Source organism: Petaurus breviceps, unplaced genomic scaffold (genome assembly GCF_028583685.1).
Source record: "Petaurus breviceps papuanus isolate PSGF00001 unplaced genomic scaffold, PetGlider_PUasm1.0 567, whole genome shotgun sequence".
Lineage (NCBI taxonomy): Eukaryota > Metazoa > Chordata > Mammalia > Diprotodontia > Petauridae > Petaurus > Petaurus breviceps.
In genome coordinates, this window is record NW_027186383.1 from 6,444,607 (window position 1) to 6,471,818 (window position 27,212).

The 27,212-nt window shown below is 49.0% G+C and overlaps 1 protein-coding gene across 1 annotated transcript; it reads left to right on the forward strand.

Moving 5' to 3' along the window:
* Positions 1–5,693: 5,693 nt before the first annotated feature.
* On the forward strand, positions 5,694–16,719 carry COPS8 (COP9 signalosome subunit 8). The gene is made up of 8 exons (XM_069103146.1): positions 5,694–6,239; positions 6,493–6,563; positions 7,075–7,123; positions 8,120–8,252; positions 10,993–11,100; positions 12,533–12,595; positions 14,138–14,179; positions 15,396–16,719. The coding sequence occupies exons 1-8, from the start codon at positions 5,709–5,711 to the stop codon at positions 15,473–15,475; spliced, it is 1,077 nt and encodes a 358-aa protein (XP_068959247.1). The 5' UTR covers positions 5,694–5,708; the 3' UTR covers positions 15,476–16,719.
* The last annotated feature ends 10,493 nt before the right edge of the window (positions 16,720–27,212 follow it).

Genomic DNA, 27,212 nt, shown 5'->3' on the forward strand with positions numbered 1-27,212 from the left:
GAGAGAGAGAGAGAGATGGCCATGACCAAGCCCAGGCTCATATCCTTTCTAGTTTGAGGAACCTGTCAGGATTTCAGTTCTGTCAATTCAATTCATTCGATTCAGTCAGTTCAGTTCAGTTTAACAAGCATTTATTAAAGACCCACTGTGTACCGGGATAGTGTATTATGCTCTGGGGATATAAAGGCAAAAAAAAAAAAGTCATTGTAGGGAGAATGAGAAGCAATTGAGGTATTACTCAACAGTCTGCCCTTCCCCCCCCCCCCCACTCCCGAGATATCGGAAGGACTAGAGGAATGAATGAATCAGTGAATGCCAATGAAAAGGCTTTTTTTTTTTAATCCCTTACTGTGCTAAGGACTGATGGTGCATAGACAAGATCAAGATCGTTCCTACTCTTGTGGAGCTTACAGTCCAACAGGAGAGGATGCACCCAAGCTCTGGAAATGGACAGCCCCCTAAGCCTGTCCTCTAGGAAGGATTCTGGAAAATCATGGACACAGATAACAGAGTACAGAGGGAGGCTTCAATCCACATGCATGGAAAGAATACTCACACCAATAAAATTAGATGTGTGCGGCTTGGCCCAGAGGGAAGGACAAGGAGCAGCTGGATGGACCCTGCAAGGAAACAAACCTTGACTTAAGGGAAAGCTTCCACATAGGCAGAGCTGTCCAAAAGGGGTCGGTGCTGCCAGAGCTGGCAGGGTCACCGGTTATCAGAGAGGTGCTGATGGGATTCCTGTTCAGGAAAGGGTCCCTTTGCACTCTGCAAAGTCCCCCTTCATCAATTCCAGTGATTGGCAGGATGCAGGCCAGCCTGGGCACTGGAGGGGGAGAGAGGTGAGCCTTGGCTCGTTCTTGAATGAGAAGCCATGCTCTCTGAGCCCTGCAGATTCTGGATTTATATTAACCAAGCGGTGGCAAATACAGTCTGTATTTAATAATGATTTGTCACATGCTGGATTTTTGTTGTTGCTGTTGTTCAGCTATTTTCAGTTGTGTCTGACTCTTCACGACCCATTTGGGGTTTCCTTGGCAAAGACACTGGTGTGGTCTGCCATTTCCCTCTCCTGCTCATTTTTACAGATGAGGAAACTGAGGCAAATGGTATTAAGTGACTTGCTCAGGGTCACACAGCTAGGAAGTGTCTGAGGCCAGGAAGAGGAGTCTTACTGACTCCAGGCCTGGTGTTCTATCTACCATACCACCAAGCTGCCCTAGGCAGATTTTACTTTTCTTTTTTACATATTTCTGAGAACCATCTTTATGTTGTTAAATATTTAAAATATTTCAGTTGAAAAGGCAGTGGTTCTGATGTAGCCATGGGAAATATAAGCAATAGAACCTTGGGGCTATGATATCTTATTCTATTTGTCGCTTCCCCCCCCCCCCAGGATGGCCCTTTGTCACCTAAGTATCCCAAGTAACTGCACCTGCATTCAATGAGGGTTTGAGATGCCAAGTGACTGGGGAGCCAGGGAGGCCAAAACTAAGTTTGAGAAAGTGTGTGCGAAAGATTGGAATCTCAACTCAGACCTGTCAAGATGGGAGAGGTGGGAAGGCACATCTTTCAAGGGGGTTTATTAGCCAAGTAGCCTGGAGAAAGCAAAGGCTGGGAGGACTGGATATGGATAGAGGAATGCCAAACATGAAGTCAGGGTCAGGAGGAGCTGTAGGCAGGGCCCAAAGCTGCACCTGCTGGTGCTAGTGATCCTCCACCTGGTACAAAAGACAAAGACCATCCTTGTCGAGCTCTGGCATCTCTACTCCAAAGTAATTGCACTTAATAACAGATGAATGCTTCAGAATATTTTAATAGGGATAGGGACAGACACTGGACCTGTGAGTTAATTGAGACAGGAAACTCTCATGTGAAAAATTCCCTGTTTCAACGCAGGTTATCACCTTCTCTGCAATTTCTAACCATGGCTGTCTAAAGCACCAGGAGAATTTCTAGTCCCATGGCCAAATCCCTCTCCAGAAAACTAGTCCATGGCCAACTCTGTCCAGAGGCTTTCTGTCTAAAAAAGACACAGCAAAGCCAGTAAGTCAGAGATCTGTGGTTTCATTGTTGGAGGAATCATCTGACGTCCAGAGAAGTTGTGGCTTAGCCATGATCACACAGCTGGGACGTGCTGGGCAGAGGGCAGGCAGGCTCTCCAGGACACCCCACCCAGTCAGCTGCCATCCACTCTACTCACCATTCCAGCAGCTAGCATTCAAGGCCTCCCACCAGGGGGTGCACCTCCTTCCCAACTCCACCTCAGACTGCTCCCCTCATGCTCTCTGTGCTCCATCCTCTGGACAGGATCCATCAACACTGGCATTTCCCATTTCCAGGCTTTTGCTCATGCAGGTTCCTCTGCTGGAGAATATCTCCTCCCCTCCCCCGTGCCAAACCATCTTTTTTTTTTTTTGGCTTTTTTTGGAGGGCAATTGGGGTTAAGTGACTTGCCCAAGGTCACATGGCTAGTAAGTGTTAAGTGTCTGAGGTCAGATTTGAACTCAGGTCCTGCTGACTCCAGGGCTGGTGCTCTGTTCACTGTGCCACCCACCTGCCCCCCAAATCATCTTTTAAAGCCCCAATAAAACATCACCTTGCTGCTGCAGCTGATGCTGGTAGCTAATGTTGGCTGGCAAAGACTCCACATTCATCATTTCCTTGACCCTCATAAGCCCTTGAGTTATGTCCTCCTTTTAGAGATGAGGAAACTGAAACTCGGAGTGTCTGCTTGATTCAGCCCTGGCTACACAGCCGGTGTTAAAGGTGGGGTGGAAATCCAGGTTCTCCTAATTCAAGACCAGCCCTCAGGCTGAAGAGCTCAAAAGCTCTCTCTGCTCCCCCATTCAGCACTGGAAGAAAAGTGATGATAGAGATTTTCTGAGGAGGGTGCAGGCCATGAATTCTCTTTTGGATGTTTTAAACTGGAGGTGCCTGGGAAGAGACATCCAACTGGCAATTAGGGAGAAGGGCTCCTGCCTCAGAAGGTCACTAGCTGTGGGACCTTGGACAAATCATGCACCATGGATCAGTGTCCTCAGCTGCAGAAGGCAGAGCTGGACCCATGGCCTATGCTGCTGGGCTTTAGAGCTGGGAATCACCTGGCCCCATGGGAGCTGATGGAGCCCCCTTAAGAGTGAACAGAAAGGAGAGGGCCAAAGTCCAGGATGGCAGATACCTCCACTTACCTGCTCCAAAAGGGCTAAAAATCCCAGGTAGGAGGCAGAGAAGAAAACAGCAGATGGGAGCATTTGGTGCTTAACAAACACTTTTTGATTAAATGATCATTGGCATTTTTCTTTGCATTGTGCAAAGAGGCCCCTGGAGCTTCTCCCTCCAAAGGACAGATTTACTGCTCTCAGCATCCTTCCAAAAGAACAAGTTTGTCAACCCCTTTGGAGTTATGTTCACAGGCTGCCAAAAGATGATTTGCAACTGATTTTTAAAATGCAAACTTAACATTTTCCAGTAAGAAGGGTTCATATTCTTCTCAGGAGGGCGGGTGGTTTTCTGAAAATTAATCCGACTTTCCTGCTAAATGAAATCACTTGCATTGCCTAGGGTACACCTTGGAAGTGTCTTGTATGACATCCTGCCTCCATAGGCCTTATGTGCCACAGTATGACTCGGTGGGCCTCATTTCCATCCTCTGCAAAATGGGCAGGGCTGGACCAGCTACCAGCTTAACTCCTCAGCCCTCAGCAACTGTGTTCTCCTCCAGAAAGTTCATGTAAGGTGTGAGAGATCCTGACTCCAACTCACTCTCCAGAGTCCATCTCTGAGCAGGCCCACATCTCCCAAGTGGGGCCAATTCTTCTCCCATGCTCTCGGTGAGTCCCCTTTCCAGAGTGTTCTCTCCAAGGTCCTTCGGTGACTAGTACTCTGGCTATCATTTAACCAATTCATGTCAGTTAGCTTTTCCAAAGTGCTATGTTCTGAGAAGATACACTAAGAGCAGAAGTCACCAAGCATTTCCCCAGACCCTTTCCTCAGGGCCACACTGTGGGCCGTGGGACACACAGGCCTAACCTTAATGTAGCCTTTGCCCCCAGCAAGTGTACTCTCAGAACGTGGCACAGTTAATGAATGAGTGGTTGTACCTCCCTCTGGATGCCTTCGACTCACGGTCAGGCTGGGTCAGCAGGTCACATGGGACTTCCCTCCCCACTGGGCTCTCCAAACTTGGCATGGGCTCTAGCTCCCAGATATCTGGGGGCTCTCGCTCGTGACCTTTCAGAGCTCACAAGGTCACAGCCTAGTCCAATCCTCAGTCCCCTAAAAGCAGGAGAGAATATCGGGGGCCCATAATCTCTGGTCACTTTTGGATACAAGACCTTTCTTTCCACTCAAGAGTCTTCAGAGAAAAAGGGCTCAGCTGCCCCCACAAGGATAACTTTTATGAAAGCCCAGTTTCATATCAGCAGCCAAGCAAAAAATCATGCAATCATCAGACCAGCATAGGGAAGCTAGGTGGTGCCATGGATAGAGTGCTGGGCCTGAATTCAAATCCTACCTCAGACACTTACTGGCTGTGTGACCCTGGGCAAGTCACTTCATCCTGTTTGCCTCAGTTTCCTCATTTGTCAAATAAGCTGGAGAAGGAAATGGCAAAGCCCTCTGGTATCTTTGCCCAGAAAACCCTAAATGGGGTCACAGAGCATCACAACTGAAACAGCTCAGCATCAGTCAGACCAGAAACAGCCATAAAACTCCTGCGGTAGAGACCATTTCTCCAGGCTGTATCATCAGAAGCTTCCAGAGGCCGTACTCTCCACCTACTGAAAATGTACTATTCCAAGTAAATTGGCCTGGGCACCTTTTGAACCCACTGCCCATGTCCCCAGGCCAGAGTTCTCTGGGGTCCTGTGAGCTGCAAGAGTCCTTGAATGCCTCCCCCAGTGCTAGACTACAGGAACAAGCCGCATGCCACTGTCCATAGAGTTTCCACCACCTACAGAGGTGAGAATCCCCAGTGCCCCCACTAGAGGGACGGGGATTCAGCAGAAAGACCATTTCACAGGGCTAACCAAAGATCGCTGCTCGCTTAGTGCTTGACCATGGCCTAGAAATACTGTAGTCCTCCCAACACAATGGCAATGAGGAAAAGAAATTCAGGACAAAGAAAACCAGCTTCCTGGCTCAGAAGGCAGCCCAGAGGCGTCTGTAGAACTCCCCGGGGTCAGCTGGTGGTCACCCAGTCACCCTCAGCTGAGACTCCAACGGCTTGGTGCTGGCCAGGCAGCCCCAAGGAACCGGCCCCAGGGGTCTGAGAGCAAGGCTTCTGACTGAGGAGGAAACATACAAGGGGAAAGTGAGGGGAAACTGACCAGAGGGGAAACTGACCAGAGGGGAAACTGATGGGGAGATGAGATCCCGGCAGGCTCCTGTCCAGGGCCCCTAGACAAAGGCCCATCTGAGCCTGGGTGAGGCAGCCTCTGCATGCCTGGAGCAAGGGGAGGTCCTCCCACCACTGGGCCTGCTGGGTCCTCTTCAGGGCTCCCCAGAGGAGGGTGGCGTGGGGGCTACATCTGCAATGGGGGGAGGGTCGCAAGATCCCGAGTCTAGAGCTGGAAGGGACCTTGGAAGGATGGGCTAGACCCGATGCACCTATGAGCTGTGTGACCTTGGGCAGGTTGGCTCCAATTTCTGAGCCTCAGTTTCCCCTCCTGTAAAATGGGGCAGACAGAACTGTCACTTGCAGGTCTATGCACTTCTTGCCTTTGGTAGGTCGGCTGCCCTCTCTGGGCCTCAGTTTCCCCATCTGTACTAGCTGGACTCCCAGTTCTAAGGGCAGAAGTAGGACCAAGGAAGCAGGATCCGGGATCAGGTTGCAGCATCTCTTCTGCCTAGGGGAGACAAGCGATGAGTCCTCCAGAGCATCGAGACGTCGGGGCAGAGCGGACTTGCGCACGCTGCGACGTGGGCGGAGCCCTGCTGAGGGAACCGGAAGTCGGGGCGGTGCAGGCGGGGGAGAAAAGCCGGAAGTCGAGGGGGCGTGGCCGAGGAAGGGCTCGAGCGCAGAGAGCGCGTCATTGTCGGCGCGACGCCGCCCGTGGGATCCTGGGGTCTGCGGCCGGCGGCGAGCTCAGGGGCCCGGCCTGAGGCGGCGGCACAAGAGGAGCAGGAGGAGGCCCAGGCCCAGCGCAGGCGAGAAGATGCCCGTGGCCGTGATGGCGGACAACGCCGCCTTCAGCTTCAAGAAGCTGTTGGACCAGTGCGAGAACCAGGAGCTCGAGGTACCGGCGGGGCCGGGCCGCGGGGGCGCGCCGCTCGCTCCGGCCTGGGCGCGTGCGCGGCGTGGGGGCGGTGACCCCGTCCCCGGGTTTACAGATGGGGAAACTGAGGCAGGATCCTGCCCCTCCCCCAGCTCCTTTCTTGCTTCCCCAGTGAAGCCGGCCCCGCCCCCCAGCAGGTTCTTAGGCTCCCACTGTGTGCGGGCTGGTCACGCTGTGTGTGGGGCTGGGGTCTCACGCACGTGTTTGCCCACAGGCCCCCGGAGGCATCGCCACGCCCCCCGTCTATGGGCAGCTGCTGGCCCTGTACCTGCTGCACAACGACATGTGAGTACGGCCCCCCCCCCCCCCCCCGGGGGCCCCCCCCCGTGGCGCCGCCCCCCCCCCCCCGGGCCCCCCCCCCCCGTGCCGCCCCCCCCCATGCTGCCGCCCCCACGGGGCCACCCCCTGCTGTGCTGCTGCCCTCCCCTTCCCCCCCGCGGGGCCGCCCCCTCCCCACGCGCAGGGGGTGGCGGAGCAGTCCTGGGGCCCCCAGATCCCGAGCGACTCTGCCTTGGGAGGGGGGCGCCGGGCCCCGATGCCGGGACGCCCCACTGTGCTGGAGCTGGGTGCCTCGGATGGAGCCTGTGGCGCTGCCGGGGCCCAGAAGGGAAGGACGCTCGCCCTGGGTGGTATTGCCGCGGGGGGCGTGGGAGACCTTGGGGCCGGTGCAGTAATTGCGGAGCAGGGTCAGACGGTTTACAAAAGTGAATCCGACCTTCAGACCCTTCCTGCGCATGAGGCGGAGCCTGGTGAATTCAGTTCTAACTGATGTTTTTCCTTTGTGGATACACATCAGGAATAATGCCCGATACCTGTGGAAGAGAATTCCTCCTGCCGTAAAATCGGTAAGTGACTTCCCTGCGCGACTCAAGGCTTTGTGGGGATCTTGTTATGGAGGTAACTGTGACAGCAACTGCCTGCATTACCCAGATTGTTTCCCCGGCTTGTCCCATGTGCTTCTGCCCAGTGGTTTTCTCCCCAGACACTGGAAAGGCTTTGCTCCCGTGCAGCCTGTCAGCGAAGGATGGGCCCAGGGTCTGCATGGGCGGGGGCAGGGCCAGCCGGGCACTGCCAGCCTCACCAGGATATAGGGCGGCCGGGGCAGCGGTGGAGCTTCCGCCCAAAGGCCCCCTGAAGCCTGTGAAGTTGTACAGAGGGTTTTCTGGAATGACCGACACCGGCAGCACGTTCTGCCCAGTAATTCTTACCGGCCACAGAATCCGAGTTCAGCGTGTTACACGGCACACAGCTCTGACAGTCTTGGTTCTATAGGGACAGACTGAAGTTGTTTGTTTTGTTTCTTAGTGACATTGTTCAGTGTCTCTAATGTCGGTTTTCCTCCCAAGACTTCATCTTGAAATGGGGCTTTCTTGTCTTTTTAGGAGGCTGCTTTGTGCTTCTGTAAGAATCTTTAGCTTCAAAAAACTTTAGCTACAGCAACAGTGAAATGTATTTGAGGATGCATCTGCTTTGGGTTTCAGATCCCTTCTGGTTGTTTATGAGCTAGGAAACGTTCCAGCACAAACAAGGGGTCATCAGACAGGCCCCACACATCCCCAGGCCTTCCAAGTATGGCCCAAACCAGACCAAAATGTCATTGGAAAATATTTAACCAAATAGACAAAAATGTAGCTAAGCCTGGATGGTATTTGAACCCTGAGTCGCCATGTGGCCGGCAAGGATCCTGTCATGCTGTGCAGTGGCCCCGGTTTCTCTTTGAGTTGGACCCTGCTGTCTGAGCACGGAGGCTGAGCCTGCAGTGCCCAGAGTCTCTCTGAAGCCAGAGCCCTGCGTCAGGAGGAGATGTTCGGGTGCAGTGAAGGTTTCTCTGTTTATTGCAGGCAAATTCTGAGCTTGGGGGAATCTGGTCAGTAGGACAGAGAATCTGGCAGAGAGATTTCCCAGGAATCTACACCACCATCAGCTCCCATCAGTGGTCTGAGACCATTCAGCCCATCATGGAGGCTCTCAGAGGTAAGGCCTAATTACTGTGATATAAGTGGACTTCATAGTCACTTGCTCAGACTTTTTTAAACTTTAGGTATCTGAGTGGTGAGTGGAGAGTTGATATTTTCTTAAGTGAAGAAATTTTCAGAATTAGATAACATCAGATCCTGAGGCCATCTTAATCTGAGATCCTGTACGCTGTGGGGGGAAGACTGGAGGTGTGACCCCACAGCCCCATTTGCCTTCTAGCAGCTCTTGGATTGGAATCTTGAAGTCGTTCTGTTGTTGTATTTAGTAAGAGAATCAGTTTTTACAGATGTGACACTGAGCAGATTTTGAGGACAAAGAAATTAAGATGAATGGCTCTATTTTAGAGCAGGGTCCATTTTGTCAGAAAAGCAAACCTTGTAAATGCTTATAAGAGCGCAGGCTGAAGGGACTTGCCCAAGGTCACACAGCCGGCGACGGTCACTGCATCATGTGGACTTGGTTAGAAAGCCGAGGTGGTTAAGTCTGCTGTCAACCCTGATGTCCACATCATTTCTCGAGTCATATCTGCCCACGTGGTTTCGCAATTCACACTGTCCATTGTCTGGCAGGTGAGTCCAAGGCATCGTCCCCTCTGACTGGACTGGCCTCCTATGTCATGCCTAGTTTCCTGTCACACGAATGCCAGCCGTCATTTGCAGGGGAGCTCTTGAGGCAGGAAGGATGAGAAGACATGCCGGCAGTGGCATGTTCAACCCATCATGTATGAAGCTCACGCTGGGAGGGTACAGAGGCAAGACTGAACCAGGCCCTGACCTCAGGAAGCTCATGCTGGCAGTTATACAGAGTGGGGGGGGGGGGGGGGGGCGGTGCTCCAAGGTGAGGGGGAAGCATTCCAGGCCCAGAGATGCCATGGCTTGTGTGAGGAAGAGCAGGCGGGCCTGGTGGAGGCTGGGACAGAGAGACACTGCACAGTCGTCTGTTTGGTGGGAAATGGGAGGTAGAGGCCCCAGCCTGGCCCTGGGCCTCAGGGAATGACAATTGGATGGGGACAGGAGCGGGGCGAGGGACATGGGAACTGTCTTAGGCTTAGAGAAGAGAGGCAGCCCTTTCCTCCACGTCCTTGGGGACAAACTGGTCCTGTACCGCTTCTGTCTCTGAGAAGGAGTCTCCCGCCAGTGGAAGCTGGGGATGGACGTGACAACCAGGCTCAGCCCCAGGGACTCCCTTGGGAGGTGGCCACCGTCCTTGGAATCTCCTTTCATAGGTCACTGTCGAGGGAGGTGATGCCATCCTGCTCCCTGCTCCTGGTCACTCAGACCATGAGGGCCATCCCTGCTGACTGTCCTCCACCTGCAGGGTGAGGTCCCACTGTCCGACCTCACTCCTCCCCTTTACCTCCCAGAATCCCAAGCTCCCGCTGCCCCCACTGGAGTTGCCACTGGAGTAGGGGCTCCCAAGGGCCACAGCCGCTGGTCTCTGTGTTTGTGCTGCTGGTACTTAGGTCCAGGCCAGGCCTGGGAGGCCCTGGAGGAGCCCTGCTTGGGGATAACGTTGCACCCTCTGCTGGGATGCAGATCAGAGCCTGGGCTACCCACCTCTCCTCCAGGCTGTCTTCCCGGTGAGCTCAGGGCCTTCCTCAGCATCATCCAGCATCCACCTCTCCAGCCCATTGTCTCTGGGTTCCTGCACCTCTTGGATTTGTATTTGTGACATTCTGCCCTATCTCCTCTTTGTCCCTCATCCTTCGGGGGACTCAGCCATGGCACAGCACTGGTGGAAATTGCTATTAAAAGCTGGGCCTTTGTTTCACAGTCTCTAAAACAGCTTGGCAGGAGCCCAGAGGTGATCCAGTCCCTCCTCGTCAGTTAACTCTGGTCTCCAGTCATTCCATTTGAAATCAGTGCAGCTGCTTCTCAGCCTTTCTCAGGAAGCTTCTGCCCATCTCCTCGCTTCTGGTGATGCCCATTACCCGGTGGTCTGCCCACTCATTGATCACTGGGCAAAGTGGTTATCTCTCGAGTACCAACAGCTAGGTTAGTGTTTCAGGATTATCTCCCATTGGATTTAGATGATGGTGTGATTCTTCGTTCCCTCTCTCCACCCTCCACTGTCTCTGTAGCAGAGAGCCAGGCAGGACCAAACACCCTTGTCACCAAGTGTCCAGCCTGGCACTAATGTCCCAGTGAAACCTCTCTATCCTCACCCAGGCTGCTTCTCAGAGGACATAGCCAAGGCTCAGCCTCACACTGTGAAATGGCATTGGAGGGAGCTGGCTCCCTCTGACCACAGATGCTGTCCCTGCACCTCACCCCGTTTTGTGCTGCCTTGCAGCCCTGGAGCTGGAGTAGGCGAGGGGGCAGCTGAGAGGCCCGCCCTCCGGTCCTCTGTTGCCCACACTGGCCAGGAAAGGGGCCGTGGTGACTCGGTGTCCTAGTGGTGCCTTGGGAAGTCAGAGCTCCTTGGCCTCTGGGGAAATGGGGGAAGGGCTGCCTTTGGGATGAATGGATTGTAGCATAGTTTATCTTAAATTTTGCAAATGGAGCTTTGCATAAAATACTTCTTTCTTTCTATGTTTAACTTTTTTATCATCTTCTGCAATAAGTCTTCAGGAGAGATATGACATTTAAAACAAGCACGTGGCCCCACGGACCCAGAAGAACAAACAGCTTTGGGGGCGGGGGAGCTTTAAGATCTCTGGCTTGTTTCTGTCTCACCCGGGAGGCAGTAGGACGCCTGTGCTTTGTAGGATGATGAGCCTTTTTTCCCCCTTTGATAGATGCCACAAGAAGAAGAGCCTTTGCCCTGGTTTCTCAGGCCTACACCTCCATCATCGCCGATGACTTCGCAGCGTTTGTGGGACTTCCTGTAGAAGAAGCAGTGAAAGGTAGCTCGTCTCGCTGTGTGTCCTCCAGTTACTGGGGCCTCTTGATCAGGAAAACCAGAAGGGACGCTGGGCGATAGGAAGCCATGCTTGGGGAAACCACATTGTTGGCCCTTGTAGGGGCCCTCCAGCACATAGGGCAGTCATGGGTGCAGAAAGAAGACTGTCCTCTCCCCTGCCAGCTCCCACAGTACCATCTTCTCCACGCCATTCCCTCCTCTACCTTCAGGCCAACAGCCTTCTTGCTCTTGCTTTTTCCTATGACTTCAGCTGACACTGCCCTTCTCACACCATCAACCCATGGGTGTTCCCTCCTCCTGCTCCTTCCAGGGCCATGTCCCTCTTTTAGGTATCCCAGTTGAGATAAGCCACCTGGTAGGGCCTTCTCAGCATCTTACGGCCTGCAGGCCTCCCCTCCGGAGGCCAGGGCCATAGTGGACCTCTGACTCTGGGCCCAGACAAAGGTGCCCACTAATGTTCGAGGCCAGAATGGCAGGGGAGCCCTCTGCCCTGTGCTCGTGATGAGAAGCTCAGACTTTCTGTAGAAGCAGGTTTACTTCTGGAGGTGGACTCCTCAGCCCAAGAACCCACTCCTTTTCTCAAGTACACAGTTGGGTTTTTTCCATTAAAAAAAGACATTCGTTTCAGTGCTTACATTTGAGATGGTGCTTAAAAAAAAGTCATAGAAACAACTAGAGTGGAATCATTTGGTCATCATTTGTTTCCTTTTCCCCATGTGGTAGGATTGTTGAAACAATCATTGCCCTTAGTGTGGTGGGTTCTATTTTTTCATGATTTCACTTACATATTTAACCCATTTTCATAATTTTGGTTTTTGTCCTATAGAAAGTTAATTATTCATGAGTGATATATAAAAATAGTGTGAGTCAGGTCAGACTCAGATGAGGTGGCCCGGTGCGGGGAGGGAGCGCTGGCCTTGGAACCAAGAAGCCCAGAGTTCAAATCCTGCCTCCGATACCTGCTGTTTGTGTGACCTTCATCTCTCTGGGCATCAGTTTTCTCATCTGTAAAATGGGGATAGTAACATCACATAACTGAGGGTGGTTGTGAGGAGGAAATGAGATCATTCTTAAAGCACCACGTCAGTGCTGGCTGCTGTCAGGGTTATGCTTAAAGGGTACCTTTAAACACCCTTCATATATCTTTATATGTATATTACATCTCATATTATGTGTCACGTATGTATAAATGGCTTTTAGATCTGAGTACGTTTGCAGGGCCGGGTATCTTCGCTGGTGTGTATTCTCCTGAAAACACCAGTAACAAACTGAGATAAAGTGGCAGAGTCACAGGATTCAGGCCTGTGCTTCAGGTGTTGTGTTGAGGGCTGTGGGGGAGGGGGGCGCTGGGCACCTGTTCTCTTCTCTGCACTGGGGGGAGGGTTCCAGCTCTCACTGCTCCCCGATTGTCGCAGGTGTCTTGGAACAAGGATGGCAGGCTGACTCCAGCACCAGGATGGTGATGCCCAAGAAGCCCGGTAGGTGGCACTGTTGCTGCACGGCCCAGCCTTGGCCTCCATTTACAATTCATCCACTTCTCTCAGCTGCTCTGCTTACAAAATGGACGGGATTCAAGTCCTGGTTTTAAAGCCGGCATAATTCAGCGCAGGAATGATAACCAGAGCCTCGGTCACTTTTTCACAGTTGCATTTCCTTTCGTTGGGAATCAGATTGGATTCCCCGTGTTGGGGGCTCCCGCCCTCTTATGAGCCAGAGGAGCTGGTGTTCTGCCCCTCTGAGCGGCCGAGTCTCTGGGCTCAGGGTCAGACTTAGTGGTAACTGTGCACAGGCTGGTGTTCTTAGAACAGTGAGGCTGTCCAGTTATTGTCTGCAGGACTAAAAGAGGCCTCCTTAGTGCACACCCTCTGTTCTTTGTGCCTCAGGGTGCTTAGTGAGGAACTGTGGGTGAAAAATGGGTCCTGCGCTTGGGTGGTGACAGAAGAGACCCCACAGTTAGAGGCTTGCCGGCTTGGGCAGGTTCTGCCAGAGCTGAGGCTCTGTACATTTGTGGTAGGAGGAAAAAGAAATGTTCCGTCATCTCCAGACCTCAGGGAGAGTATAGGGCCACATTCTAAGAGAAAGTTCAGCTTTGGAAGATTGGTGTGAACCTGAGGTGACAAACACAAGCATTGCTTATCTCTGAACAAGATGTTTCCAGCTCAAGGGATCTTGCTGCCCATGGTGGGGAATGAGAAGGTGCTTGTCAGGGAGAGGCTTGGATATCACATACTTAGCTGGTCCCCTTCTAGTTTGAAGTCAGTCTGAATGCTACTTTGTTTCCTAACTAGAAGTGCCTTAAACGCTGTTAAAAGCTACTGGTTTTATGAGCAAAAGTCTTTTTTCAGTAAGTGTGAGGGAGACTAACTGGAGTGTGCAAAGTTTAGACAAATGTTCTGATTGGACGGCACGAGCACACTGCTGTTCTGCCCTAGCTGGGTGGTCATTAATGGATCCGAGCCACCTTGGAAGGCGACCTCTCAGGGAAGGTCCCATCTTTATCAGCAGCTTAGATAAAGGGCTTGGTGGCATGCTTATTGAGTGTGCAGATAACAGAGATGGCAGAGAATATCAAAACATGGGATGAAGGCTAAAACATTGGGCCAGATTGAATAAAAAGAAATGTGATGCCTTGCCCTTTGTTTCAAAATGTCAACTTTACAAGTTTGGTGTGAAATCCTCACTTGGCTTAACAAGATGGTGGAGACTTACCTAGGTGTGCTACATCAGAAAAGATGTGGTCGCTTCTAGACTGTGCCCTCGGCTGGAGTCATCTGGGTAGTTCTGGTGGCCCCTGAGGCTTTGGAGACAGTGTTCTGACTTGAGGTCCCTCCCGGCTCCCCCCAGAGCCTGGCACAAGAGAGGCGGGCCTTCACGTCCCTTGTGATGTGGCGATTAGTACCTGTAGTGGGCACTCATTAGACACTTGCTGATCAGTTGAAAAAATGTACTTTATTTTTATGTGTTTGTGACTTTTGTGTGAAAAACACTTTATAACAGTTGTTTTGACTCTTTATCTGCAGGTTCCCTGGATGTTCCCTTTAACAGATTTATTCCTTTATCAGGTTTGTAGTTTCCATGGGTTTATTATAATATGCTCAAGAAGTATTACCACTGGATTTTTTTTATTGAATTTGCTTGGATTTTATTGTTTTTGTTGAGTTGTTTTCAGTCATATCCGACTCTTGATGACCCTTTAAGGGTTTTCTTGGCAAAGACACTGGAATGGTTTGCCATATCCTTTTCTAACTCCTTTGACAGATGAGGAAACTGAGGCAAACTAGGTTCAGTGACTTGCCCCAGGGTCACACGCCAGATTTGTCTGAGGTCTGAGGCCAGATTTGATCTCAGGTCTTCCTGACTCCAAGCCTGGCCTCCTATCCCTCTACCACCCTGCTGCCCCTCAAAAAGAGACTCAATATAAGCCGTATGGTTTCCATTATTAAATATTATGGTCAATACCGTGTGCCTGGTTGTTGTGAGATGCCCTGGTATTCCTCCTCTCTGATGGGGGCTGGCATGTTTGACCTCGTGAGTGGGCTCTTCGTGATCATGTCGTCCTGAATTATGGTAGATGAAGGTTACCCTGTTTTCTTCGAGAATCCCCCCGATCCGACATGGTAGGTTAACAGGGAAACTGCCGGGCCCAGGACCCTCCCTTAATGGAGCAGTGACTGATCCAAAGGAAATGGTGGAATTTGACACAGTGGGGAATGGGGCATCACTTGGACTTAGGTTGGTGAGAGGCCTCTGGGGTCACCTGCAGTGTCCTACCTACAATGCCTTCAGGGCCTTTGCCCTGACCCCTGGTATGTTAGCCCCTGTTTGCATTGAAGGTACAGATATCTGAGGCTCTGTTGTCCTCCCACCCGGCCTCTGGGGCTTTGAGGGCCGCAGGAAAAGATAGATGGGGCCTCTTCCAAGCTTCCTGTTCCTTTCTTGGCTTGTCCACAAGTGACCAGGGAGCTGTCCTTCCACTGTTTTTTCTTCTGGATTTTTCCCCTGTTTGGTGAAAGGTTAATTAATCCAAAAGTCTTTTTTGGAACTCAACAATCCAAGCCTTTTCTTATTTGTTGTTCACTAAATTACAATCTAAAGAAAGAGTGGGTTCAATTATCCTTAGATTTTTTACTTGACCCTCGAAAGCTTTCCAGTGGCCTTGAAACAAGTGAATCCTAGTCCAGAGAAATCTTGTCTTTTTTGAGGTTGAGGACTGGGGGACTGGAAGTGTAATTGCCCCTCTCCTTGTATTTATGTCTCCTCTGTTTGTTTTGTAAACAGAACCTGCTCCAGTTCCACCAATCCCCAATGAACAACAGTTGGCCAGATTGACCGACTATGTGGCTTTTCTTGAAAATTGACTCATCAACTTTTCTGTTCAAGATCAAACTTGGAATCCTGTGTACTGACCCATCCGGAAAAGCACCATTTTCATTGTGTTCTGTTGGGTGAAATACCCCGACATTCTTTATTAGAACATGGGATAAAATACATATGTTAGATACATATATTTTTGGTCCTTAAACATTGTGCAGAATTCACCTTTGAACGGCTTCCTAGTCCCATATATTTATTAATTTGGAGTACAACAGTATTACGTGGTTAGGTCTTATCTTGTAATGATTCCTGATGGGGAAACATAGCTGTCTCCTTCTGTGGATGTAAAATGCAGTAGGTCAGCAAAGACAATTATCTCCTTATATTAGCAACTGGCTTGGCAAATCTGAGCTCTTCTCTGCTGACTTCTTCAGTGCACCCCCTGCTGGCAGTGAGGAGCATGCCACAGTGGGAAGAGGACAGACTTCTCAGAGAAGGAGGGAGAACACTGGCTATGAGGGGCCTGCTTCAGTCAGGACCATCTGCAAAGTTTCCAAAGAAGAGAAATGGGGAGTCCAAAGGTGTTCCTGGAATGCTTTAATACCACGCCCCTTAGTGCACCTTCCTGAATGAGAAGCATGTTCATACCTCCGCCCCTCTCTATTCCTTGAACTCCCGGAGAGCTTGATAAGAGCGTTGGCGTTTGGGCCCAGGCTTTTAGGTGGTCCCCTGCGTGCTGGGTCTAGAGGGAAGGATGGGCCTATCTTTGCTGAACTGGCTTACTAGGAAGATGCTTAAGAAAGAAGGCACATTGCAGAGGGGACCTAGGCCGCACTGTCGAGCTCCGAGAACAATGTCCTTGAAATTCTGGAGTTTAAAGTTGGCTTTGTATTTGGAAGGATGCAACTTGGATGGCCGTTATGATTCTGTTTAAAATAGAATTTTGCAAATTCATGACGATTGACTGGGTGGTGCATTTCTTTAATCTTTTCATAGTGGCGAATGTTTTATAAGTGCTTTTGATTGGGTGATTTCATTCATTTGTGAGACTGGTAGATTCTGTTATTCATAGTAAGATTTCCTTCAGCGCATTGTACTACTGTACATTTTTTTGAAAACTTTAGTTTTTCAGAAGGTCCTGAATTGTGCACTGTTATTTTCAAAGTCAGTTAAACATGCGTGACAATTAATTTCATAGGATATTTATTTGAGCCCATTGAAGTCCTGGAGCTTTTTCTAAGTGTTGAAGGAAATGTAATTTCGGTGACATTAAATGTGTTTACACTAAGCTTCTCTCTATGTATATTCTGATTTTCACAGAGTGATGAGAGCTCTGACTACAAGTACCACTTTCCTTTTTCAGTTCCTGTAGCCTGGGAAGTCAGCTAAATAGGGGGGTAACAGAGGACAGGACAGGGTCTGTCCATGAGGGGCATCTGTCAATGAGTTTTTAAAAAAACGGTGTTACGAAGTTGGTGGCATGGGAAGGGTGGGTTCGTTGGTTGCTTTTCCAGAAGCCAAAGGTACTTTCCAAAATGCCCCCAGGTTTTAGAAAAGGGGCTTGGCTACATCTGCCATTAGCTGCTTCTGTTCTTTGAAATAATCGGGCTTTTTGATGATCATTGTCATGGGTGAGAAAATTCTGATTAAGTTTGTGATAACCTTGTAAAAATGGTGCAAACAGTGGTAATAGCGCATTTATATATGTGTACACTCAGAATATGCACTGCGTGCTCAGCCCTGTGCCAAGCACTTTACAACCATCTCACGCAGCAAACAGAAATGACTTGCCCAGGGTCACACAGCTAGTAAGCGTCTGAGGCCGGATTGGAATGCAAGTCTTCCTGACTCCAAACCCGGCAGGTGGCTCTTGTACACTTGTCCCTACCTGGACACTTTGGCCAAGATGCTCCTGAAGGTTTGCAGGATTTCCCATCCTGAGTCCCACCCTGGGCTGGGGGACAAGGAGCCAGCAACCAAGAAACGAGACCTGGGCATTGGTAAGTGCAGCCAGGAGGAGGCCAGAGTGCTCATGGAAAGTACAGCAAGGTCACAGTCAGCCAAAGGGGTCAAGGAAAGGCCGCCTTGGGTGTCCAGGGAGGCACAGAGACCACAGTTTGAATCCTTTCCAAAGCCAGAGGCTCCTCCTCTCCAATGTGGGGATTATACGTCGCTGACCTCACAAGAGTTGGTCTGAGGCACAAATGAGATTGCGTATGTAACGGATTTTAAAACACAAAGTTGAGGGTGGGTAGGTGGCGCAGGGAATAGAGCCTCAGCCCTGGAGTCAGGAGGACCTGAGTTCAAATTTGACCTCAGACACTTAACAAACTAGCCATGTGACCTTGGGCAAGTCAACCCCAGTTGCCCTCCAAAAAGCAAAAAAGACAAAACAAAGTAAATGATGGTACTGTTTGAAGTGGCCTGAAGTCTTTATCAGTCCATAGAACGGCCTTCGGGGACTTGTGTGGCCAGCTGGCAGGGACCTGGTCAGAAGATTCCACATGGTCATTGCTCAGAGACAGCTGCGGTGGGGGTGGGGCAGTGCATGGGGAGAGACCAGGCCGGAATGCCTTCTCCCACTTGGTTTCCCCGCACAGGGATTGCTAAGGCCAATCGGGGGTTTAGGTTTTTCAATGTGGAGACCATCGAGGGGCATTGCTGAATGCAGCAGGCACGAGGTCACCTCGGGCCCACCTCTGCAGAGCACCCCTCCTGCCTGCACCCAGAGGAGAGCGTTCAGGTCCCCGGATGGTGCCTAGACTATTGAACAGGGAGTGAAAGGTGGGGAAGGCCATTTACACATTAGAAGATGAAGTCATGAATCTGGTCACGTGATGTCTCACATTTCCATCTATTTGGAACCTAAGGAACCTAAGGATTCCATTGAATCTTAAACCCAGAGGAGCATTGTGGTGCTAATAGAGGCAGGTCCAATGGCTTGACTAGATGCATGACCTCACACTGCATTGCCAGTGAAGGCAGAACCTGCCCTCCGAGCCAAGCGTCTTGATGGTCTAGAATGGCCCAGTAGGGGAGAAGCAGCAGAATGATGCGCAGCAGCCCCGCCCCGTGATATTCAAGTGTCCCACGGGGCCTTTGGCCACGGTGGCCTGTCGTGGCAGCATTCAAGGGCCTTTTCCCTAAGAAAATCCATGCAAGACCGGATCAACATGAGCCCTGCAGGCCCCATCTGTCCTCTCCCCCCCTCTCCTCCCTTCCTCTCTCCCCCCTCTCCTCTCTTCCTCTCTCTCTCCCCCTCTCCTTCCTCCCCTCTATTCCCTCCTCTCCCTCTCCCAGACAACCTCCTCTGTCCTTTCCCTGCCAGATGACAATCCTTTTACGCCCCTCTTGACTGTCACCTTTCCCTTGGTAACATTTGGAGCCTCTCCCCCAGCTGTCCACTGCACTCCCATCTCTACCCACTCCATTCATGCCTTCCCTTATCTCCTCGACTGAGAATATTAAGGCCATCTCAGCTCCACTCCCTAACACCATCCAATGCAAGAGGGGGAAGAAGTAAGCTCTCCTGTTAACTTTGCCTTCTCCCCCCTCAGGAACCCAGTAAACTCAGCATAGTCCATTTGCAGAAAGAAATTAATGCATCATGGTTTAGAATTAATTAGCCCTTGAGTGTGCTATTAGAGACAGTCTTCACTCTAAGACAGGACAGCAAGAATCCTGATCTCGACATCCTGATTCAAGGGTCCCACCTCTGGCTTTGGATGTGAAGTTTCGTTTTACTCTGGTTTTACTCAAATGCCTACTTAGAAAGTGACAGTGCAAATAACTACCATATTGGGAAAGTGAAGGATTTTAAGCTTTTGTCTCTAATCAAACAAGCAAATGTCATCAATTATTGGAGAGAATTTCATCTCGGTGGGTCACTAGGTGGGGGGGAGGGGTCTCCAGGGATTTGAAAAGGATGGTTTGGGGCTTCAAGAAGTTTCTGTGCAGCAGATGGAAGAAGAAATAAGGACCAGAAAACCAAAATGCCTCATCTGTGGCCTTACTTAAATCTAGTGTCTTCTAGACCCTAGTGCCCATTGACTACCCACGTTGGCATTGCCTCCAGGGGCAGCTGTTAGATGGGTCCAACCATTCCAGGAAGCAGCTTGGAATTGTGTGGAGTGATCAGAGTATCCAAACCTGAGGCACAGAGAGCCCGTGCTGAGCAGGGACAGAAAGGCCTCATATGCACCAAAATATTGGCAGCAGCAAATAAATGGAAACAAATGGGGAACAGAAGTCATGGTGCGTGATTGTCGCAGGATACATCTGGGCTGTAAGGAGTGACCAGGATGAGCCAAGGAGGCTTGAGAAGACTCCAGAGAACTGAAGAGGAAAGAAAGAAACCCCCCAAGAAAGTGAGATTGTGCGGCAGCAGCCCCTTTCTGAGGCCAGGGAGAGTATAACCAGGGGTGCTGGGCAGTGCCCGTAGTGATGGTGGTGCCTGGTGCTGTGCAGAGCAGTCTACACCTGCCATCTCACCTGAGCCTCACAGTAATCCCCCAAGGTGGTGCCACTAGGATCCTCACTCTGCAAATGAGGAGACAGGGCTACAGTGGTTAAGCCACAACCAGGCTTGAGGCCACATTTGAACTTGGGTCTCCCAGACTTCAAGGCCACTGTGCCACCTAGATGGACACAGCAGGGCAGGAACCTCTCTTTTTTGCTCTAAGCAGCTTCATTTCCACAGAGGCCTTTGTGGGAGGGCCACTCGCTGGAGGATTGCAGTCATTTTCTGAGAGTTCTGTTTGGTTTTCTTCTATATTTCAGTGTCCCCTCATTAATTTTGAGTCCCATTTCCTCTCAATGGCAAAACCAATCTGCACATACAGGGAGGTCCACACCAAGGTGTGGCCCATGAGCCAAGAGGGCGAGAAAACCCCCCCAAATATGTCTGGGCCCATCGTCAGTAAGCTTTGATAGAGCACTTGCTATGTGTCATGCATTGTGCTAAGCAGTGGACAGAAAGAGGCGCAAAGACAGTCAGCGTTCACCCTTCTGGTCCATCGGCTCACTGGCCCGCCATATCCAATGTCAACCCTCTCCCCCTTGCATTCTCTGCCTGTCTCCCTGTCCGAGCCTTTGTCCATGCTTTTCTATGACCAAAGTCAGTGAGTGACTGTCTTCCTCCACCCACCCCCCCTTTTCAAAGCCAGGAAATTGGGTGTATTTGTCTGCCCACAAGAAGTGGAATTATGATGTAAATCACATGCACCTGTGGATCCTGATGGTTGAAGTGACCAGCCAAGGGGGATGTGGAGCGAGGCAGGAGAGCTCAGAGCCGCCGGGAAGAAAGCAATGCCAAACATAAGAGAAAAGAATTGGACTGGTCGGCCAACCTGCGTTTTCCTTCCTCCGGCCCTGGAGGATTTGGAGGAGTCTGTGGTCTGGTAGGCAAACTCCAGAAACCCGGCCAAACTGAGGTGACAGGAAGAATAGAAAGACACACATGGGAAGAGACTGAGAGAGACACAGAGAAAGACATGGCTGGAAGCTGGAGGAGGGAAGGAGGGAGCAACAGCCTCCCTCCCTTTCCTCCTCTGAGTGACCAGGCTCCCCTGCAAGCAGCCGGGCCGAGTCAGGACAGGAGAGGAGACCCAGCCTACTCTAGGAATCATAGCCCTCTCTGGGACCAATGCCTGCTGGTCCCATGATTCTGGTTTTCTCCCTTTCAGAAAACATTCTTCTGTAACACTGTGAACAGTGGCTTCCAAGGGAGTAGAGGGGCCTGGCATCCCAGGGGCTCCCGAGCCAGGTTTCCTGAGTGAGTGTTCCAATCCAAAAGAAAGAGAACATCCCCCAGTGGGTACTTGGCCCCTTCGTGCCCCTGACACAAGGTTTCTGTTGTTGATGCCACCTTCTCTCTTTTCTGCCTACCAAAATCTTAACGATCCTTCAAGGACTCAGCTCAAGGCACCTCCAGGAAGCCAGTCCATGCAATCTCCTCTTAGAGAATCTTATGGCACTTTTGGTTTTTCTTCCCTATCATATTTATGTCTCTGCTTCCTCATTTTTCTGTAAGAATCTTGTCTGCCCACCCAGCTGTGAGTTCCTGATGGGAAGGGGATCACATCTTCTATTTCTTTGGCATTCTTTTTTGTATGTTTAATTGTATTTTTATCATTAAATATTTCCCAATTATGTTTTAATCTGGTTCATTCACATTCAGGACTGTTGCAATCTATGTTTAACACCTCTGCTTTAAAAGGTGTGTCCATAGATATTTTAACTTACATAAGGTCATAGATCATAGATTTATTTTTTTTAAAGCTTAAATAGTGAATAATTTATTTTTCCCCAGGTGTTTTTCCAATTTATTTATTTATTTTTAGTTTTCAACATTCATTTCCACAAGACTTTGAGTTACACATTTTTCTCCCCATCTTTCCCCTACCCCCACCTTAAAATAGCAGTACTATTGAATACCCCTTCCCCTAATCTATTCTCTCTTATATCCTCCCCCACCCCACCCCAACCTTTCTAGAAGGGCAAGATGGGTTTCCATACCCCAGTGCCTGTATATCTTGTTTCCCAGTTGCATGTAAAAAAATTTTTTAAACATTTGTTTTTAAAACTTTGAGTCCCAGATTTTTCCCCTTCTTCCCTCCTCACCCATCCCCACTGGGAAAAAAGCAATTCAATATAGCTTCTACATGTGTAGTCACATGAAACATTTCCTTAGTAGTTATATTGTGAAAGACTAACTATATTACCTTCTATCCTATCCCACCCCCCACTTATTCTGTTTTATCCTTTGATCCTATCCCTTTTCAAAAGTGTGTGCTTCCAACTTCCCTCTCCCCCAATCTGTCCTCCCTTCTATCATCCACCCTCTTATCCCCTACCCCCTATTTTCCTGTAGGGTAAGATACCCAACTGAGTGTGTAAGTTATTCCCTCCTTAAGCCAAATTCAGTGAGAGTAAGGTTGTCCCATTCCCTTTCACCCTCCTCTTCCCCTCCATTGTAATAACTTTCTCTTGCTTATATTCATATTATATGAGATAATTTACCCTGATCTATCTCTCCCTTTCTCCTCCCAATAAATTCCTCTCACCTCTTAATTTTATTTTTTAGATATCATCCCTTTATATTCAACTTATCCTGTGCCCTCTGTCAATATATTCATGAACACACATATGCACCCCCTAACATACATATTTATATACACATATACCCTCCCATACATACATATATGTATGTATACATATATATATATATATTCCCTTCAGCTATCCTCATGCTGAGAAAAGTCTTATGAGTTACAATTATCATTTTTCCATGTAGGAATGTAAATAGTTCAATTTTAATAAATTGCTTATGATTTCTTTTCCCTGTTTACCTTCTCATGTTTCTGTTGCTTCTTGTATTTGAAAGTCAGATTTTCTGTTCAGCTCTGGTTTTTTCATCAAGAATGATTGAAAATCCTCTATTTCATTGAATGACCATATTTTCCCCTGAATCATTATACCCAGTTTTGCTGGATAGGTGATTCTTGGTTTTAGTCCTAGCTCCTTTGACCTTTGGAATATCATATCCCAAGGCCTTCGATCCTTTAATGTAGAAGCTGCTATGTCTTGGGTTATCCTGATTGTGTTCCACAATATTCAAATTGTTTCTTCCTAACTGCTTACAGTATTTTCTCCTTGACCTGTGAACTCTGGAATTTGGCTATAATATTCTTAGGAGTTTTTGAGATCTTTTTCAAGAGGTGATTGGTGAATTCTTTCAATTTCTATTTTGCCCTCTGGTTCTAGAATATCAAGGCAATTTTGCTTGATAATTTCTCGAAAGATGTTGTCTAGGCTCTTTTTTTGATCATGGCTTTCAGGTAGTCTAGTAATTTTTAAATTATCTCTCCTGGATCTATTTTCCAGGTCAGTGGTTTTTCCAATGAGTTATTTCACATTACCTTCTATTTTTTCACTTGTTTGGATCAGTTTTATAGTATTTTGATTTCTCATAAAGTCATTAGCTCCTAATTGCTCCAATCTAATTTTAAAGGAATTATTCTCTTCAGTGAGTTTTTGAAATTCCTTTTCCATCTGGAAAATGCATCTTTTTAAGGCATTCTTCTCCTCACTGGCTTTTTAAGCACCTTTTGCCATTTGAGTTAGTCTGTTTTTTAAGGTGTTATTTTCTCCAGTATTTTTTGAGGTCTCTTTTAGTGGCTGTTGATGCACTTTTCATGGTTTTCTTGCATCATTCTCATTTCTCTTCCCAATTTTTCCTCCACTTCTCTTACTTGATTTTCAAAATCCTTCTTGAGCTCCTCCATGTCATGTAACCAATTCACATTTTTCTTGGGAGCTTTTGATGCAGGAGTTCTGACTTCACTCCCTTCCTCCTGCTCCATGCTTTGATCCTTTTCATCCCCAAAAAAAGGATTCTATGGTCTGATTACATTTCCTCTGCTTGCTCATATTGCCAGCCGATTACTTGACTTTTGACCTCTTTGCCATGGTAGAACTCTGCTTCCAGGATGGAGAGAACTGTGTCCCAAATCGCTGGGGTTTTCGCAGCTGCCAGAGCTATTAGGAGGGCACCCTCTCTGCAGCCCCCACAAGCTCTGGCACATTGGCCACAAACCCCAGGACCACCACCCAAGACCGCGATCCAGATCCAAGCAGGTTAAAGCAAGAGTGATTACCCTCTGAATATTTGCTTGGTCCCCCTACGATCAGCAGGCCAGGAGTTCTGGAAGCAGCCATATGGAAGCAGTTGCAGCTGCCACGGCCCTGCCACTTCTCACCCTGGGGGCAGGAACTGGACCATGCTCTTCTGAGTTCCTGTTCCAAAGAGTTCAACACTGACCTTTTACTTTCTCTTTGGTGTTTATGGGTTGAGAAGTCTGGAAACCACCACAGCTGCCAGTGATTCAGTCCCCTGAAGTCTGCTCTGGTCGCTGCTGGTTGGGCCGCCCTAGGGCCAGAACCCCATCGCTCAGGTAGGCTGTGCTCAGCTCCCGGCTTGGTGGGATAAACCCTTCCTGTTGGCCTGTCAGGATGCATTCAGTGGGAGGTTTGTTTCTCTGTCACTGTGTGTGTTCTGTAGCTCTAAAGTTAGTTTAGAGTCATTTTTTGCAGGTATTGGAGGTGGTGGGAGTGGGAGCGGGAGCGGGAGCTCAGACAAGTTTGTTCTTTTTCTCCACCATCTTGGCTCTGCCCCTTCTTTTACATTCTACAAAGCATTTCTCACAAGGCTCTGTGCAGAATAAGCTAGTGGTCAGTGAGTGGACATGGGCTTTCCTTTCTGTGGCCCATGGGATTAGAATCAAGCCTTTGTGTTGCTGCATTTCTGCATCTCATGTGAATACATGATTCAGCACATGCAAAGAATGGATAGGTGAGGCTGCTAGTTTCCTGAATGGCTTTTTCCTTCCTTTTTTTCTTCTTTATTCTTCTTCACTCTCCAGATTTTGCTACGATGCTTTGGTGGTCTTCTCTCTCCGCCTCTGTGGGCCCCTTTTTTCCTGTTGTCAAGCTCCTTCCAGAGCATCCATTCTGAGGAAGGCCCAGCTCAGATGTCCTTCATTCCCCAGGCTTTGCCCTGTGTGGGTACCTTTCCTCTCTGCATCTTTTCAGCTCCCATTTTGTGTTCTCTCCCCCTCATTAGAAGATAGGCTTCTTGCAGGAAAGGACTCTCTTTGTTTATATTTGAACCCCCAGTATTTAGCGTAGCTCCTGGCACATAGTAAGTGAGTTTAATATATGCTTGTTGACTTTATTATAAAGGATGGTTCTCTGGGAAGGATGGGGGAAAGGATTCAGTGGGAAATGTAGGTGATGCGAAAACCAAAGGTCGTAATACAGATTTGCTAGAAAGAGAGAGAGACAGACAGACAGAGAGAAAGAAGTTACTGAACTTGGGATCAGGAAGACCTGAGTTCAAATCCCACTTCTGATACTTAAGAAGTCGTGTGTCCCTGGGCAAGTCACTTACCCTGCCTGAGATTCAGACAACTAAGAAATGGTCACAATTTGCATCTTATGTCTAAAGGGGATTCCCTGTACCCATGAGATCACAATTGACTGGGGCATAAAGCATGTCTTGCTTTGATTGTCCTGTTATTAATCTTTTTTTATAAATTCATGAGAAATTGCTTAAAATTTCCATGATAAAATTAACTTAATATCCCCCAACTCTGCCATGAGCAAAGGTGGGAGAATGGTATGATTGGTTACTAGTTCATTATTTCGGGAGGGAAATGTACTGCCTGAATTTTTTCCAAATAAAACAATTTCTTTGCTGACCTTCATGATGAAATGCCAGCGGGGTAGGCTTTTCAGATTAAGAAATAGCAAATAACTCAACAGGGAACAGAAAGTCCACTAGGATTTAAGGGAAGAAAGAAATATATTTGAATTCTTAATGATTTCCATTCTTGGCTACGTTTCTTTCCCACCTGCAGGCTTATGTCAGTTTCCTCCCCAATGGAGGCCGTGTCAGTGATGGCCGGGTCTTGCCAATGGCCATCATCGGCTCTTTGTCATGAGCCTGGTGGAAACTTGATTAAATCCTTGTCTGTGATGTGAGTCTCACCTGTGAGGACTATGTGCCCCTTAGAACTTCCTCCCCACCCTAGGGCATTTTCTGTATTGTGTTATCAGTTTCCTTCCAGGAGCTCTACCTCAAGAGAAGAATAACAGTCATTTAAGATAGTGTTCTTCAAAGAACGGCCACATGTAGGTGCCGTACCAGGGTGTGTCCTGATTATTAGGGGAGTTTTTTTCTCTAAAAGTCTATGGTTATTCCTTCCAGATACATGGGTATGGCAGAAAATGGTTCTAGCTTTTCACTTAATAAATACCTTTTGAAGATGAAATTAGTAAGAGGTTACATCTTTCTTGACCTTTGTACTTGATTAAAGTGTGATTCCTGCTCCTTTGTTTTCTTTTTGGCATCTCTGTTCTATTCTATTAATCAAATCCAGACAGTATTGTAGGGGAAAGGGCATGGGAGTCAAAAAACCTGGGTTCAAATCCCATCTCTGATGCTTAATGTCTATGTGAGCCTGGCAAATCATTTAACATTCCAGGGCCTCGCTTTCCCCACCTGTAAATGCTTGGGCTCTATGGCTTTTGAAATCCCTTCTATGATCCTCTGGCCAGGCACTGGGCCAAGCATTGAACATGCAGAGACAAGAGTGAACCAGTCGCCACCCTCAAGAAGTTTATAGCCCATGGTGGAAATCATACCCTCTGTCCTTCCCCTTCTGCTCAAAAAATCTCAGTCTCTTTAGTTGTACTCTCTTGCTTCTGAGTGCATGAGGAAATCAAATCCATTGGGACAGTGGTCCCCAAGGAGAAATTCCAATCTTCAGAAAGCTAAGCTGGGATTACCTGTGGTCATTTTTAATCATTTGAAAGAAACTCATAAGCAAGATTTCAAAGCTCAGTAAACATCTTAATCCAAAGAGGATGGGCCCAGGGAGTGCCTGATAGCTTCAGAGGCTGGCAAGTCACCACAATGACCCCTTCCAAGGCAAGAGTAGCAGGGAAGGAGGATGAGTGCCTCAGTCCCTCAGAATTGCCACGAGATCCATCAGCACACATTGATTTCCACAAACCTGCCCCTATGGAAGCAAGGAGGGTTATTTCTATGCCTGTAAGCTAGACGTGGACAATACAAGATGTACTGCGAGTGACCCAGTGAATCCCAGCTTCTGGAATATGCAAATGGGTGATTTGTCTAGGCCAAGAACATCCGGACTTATGTAACAACCCCCACTCCCACAACACCAAAGTCCTAGGACTTTAAAGTATGATTCCCCT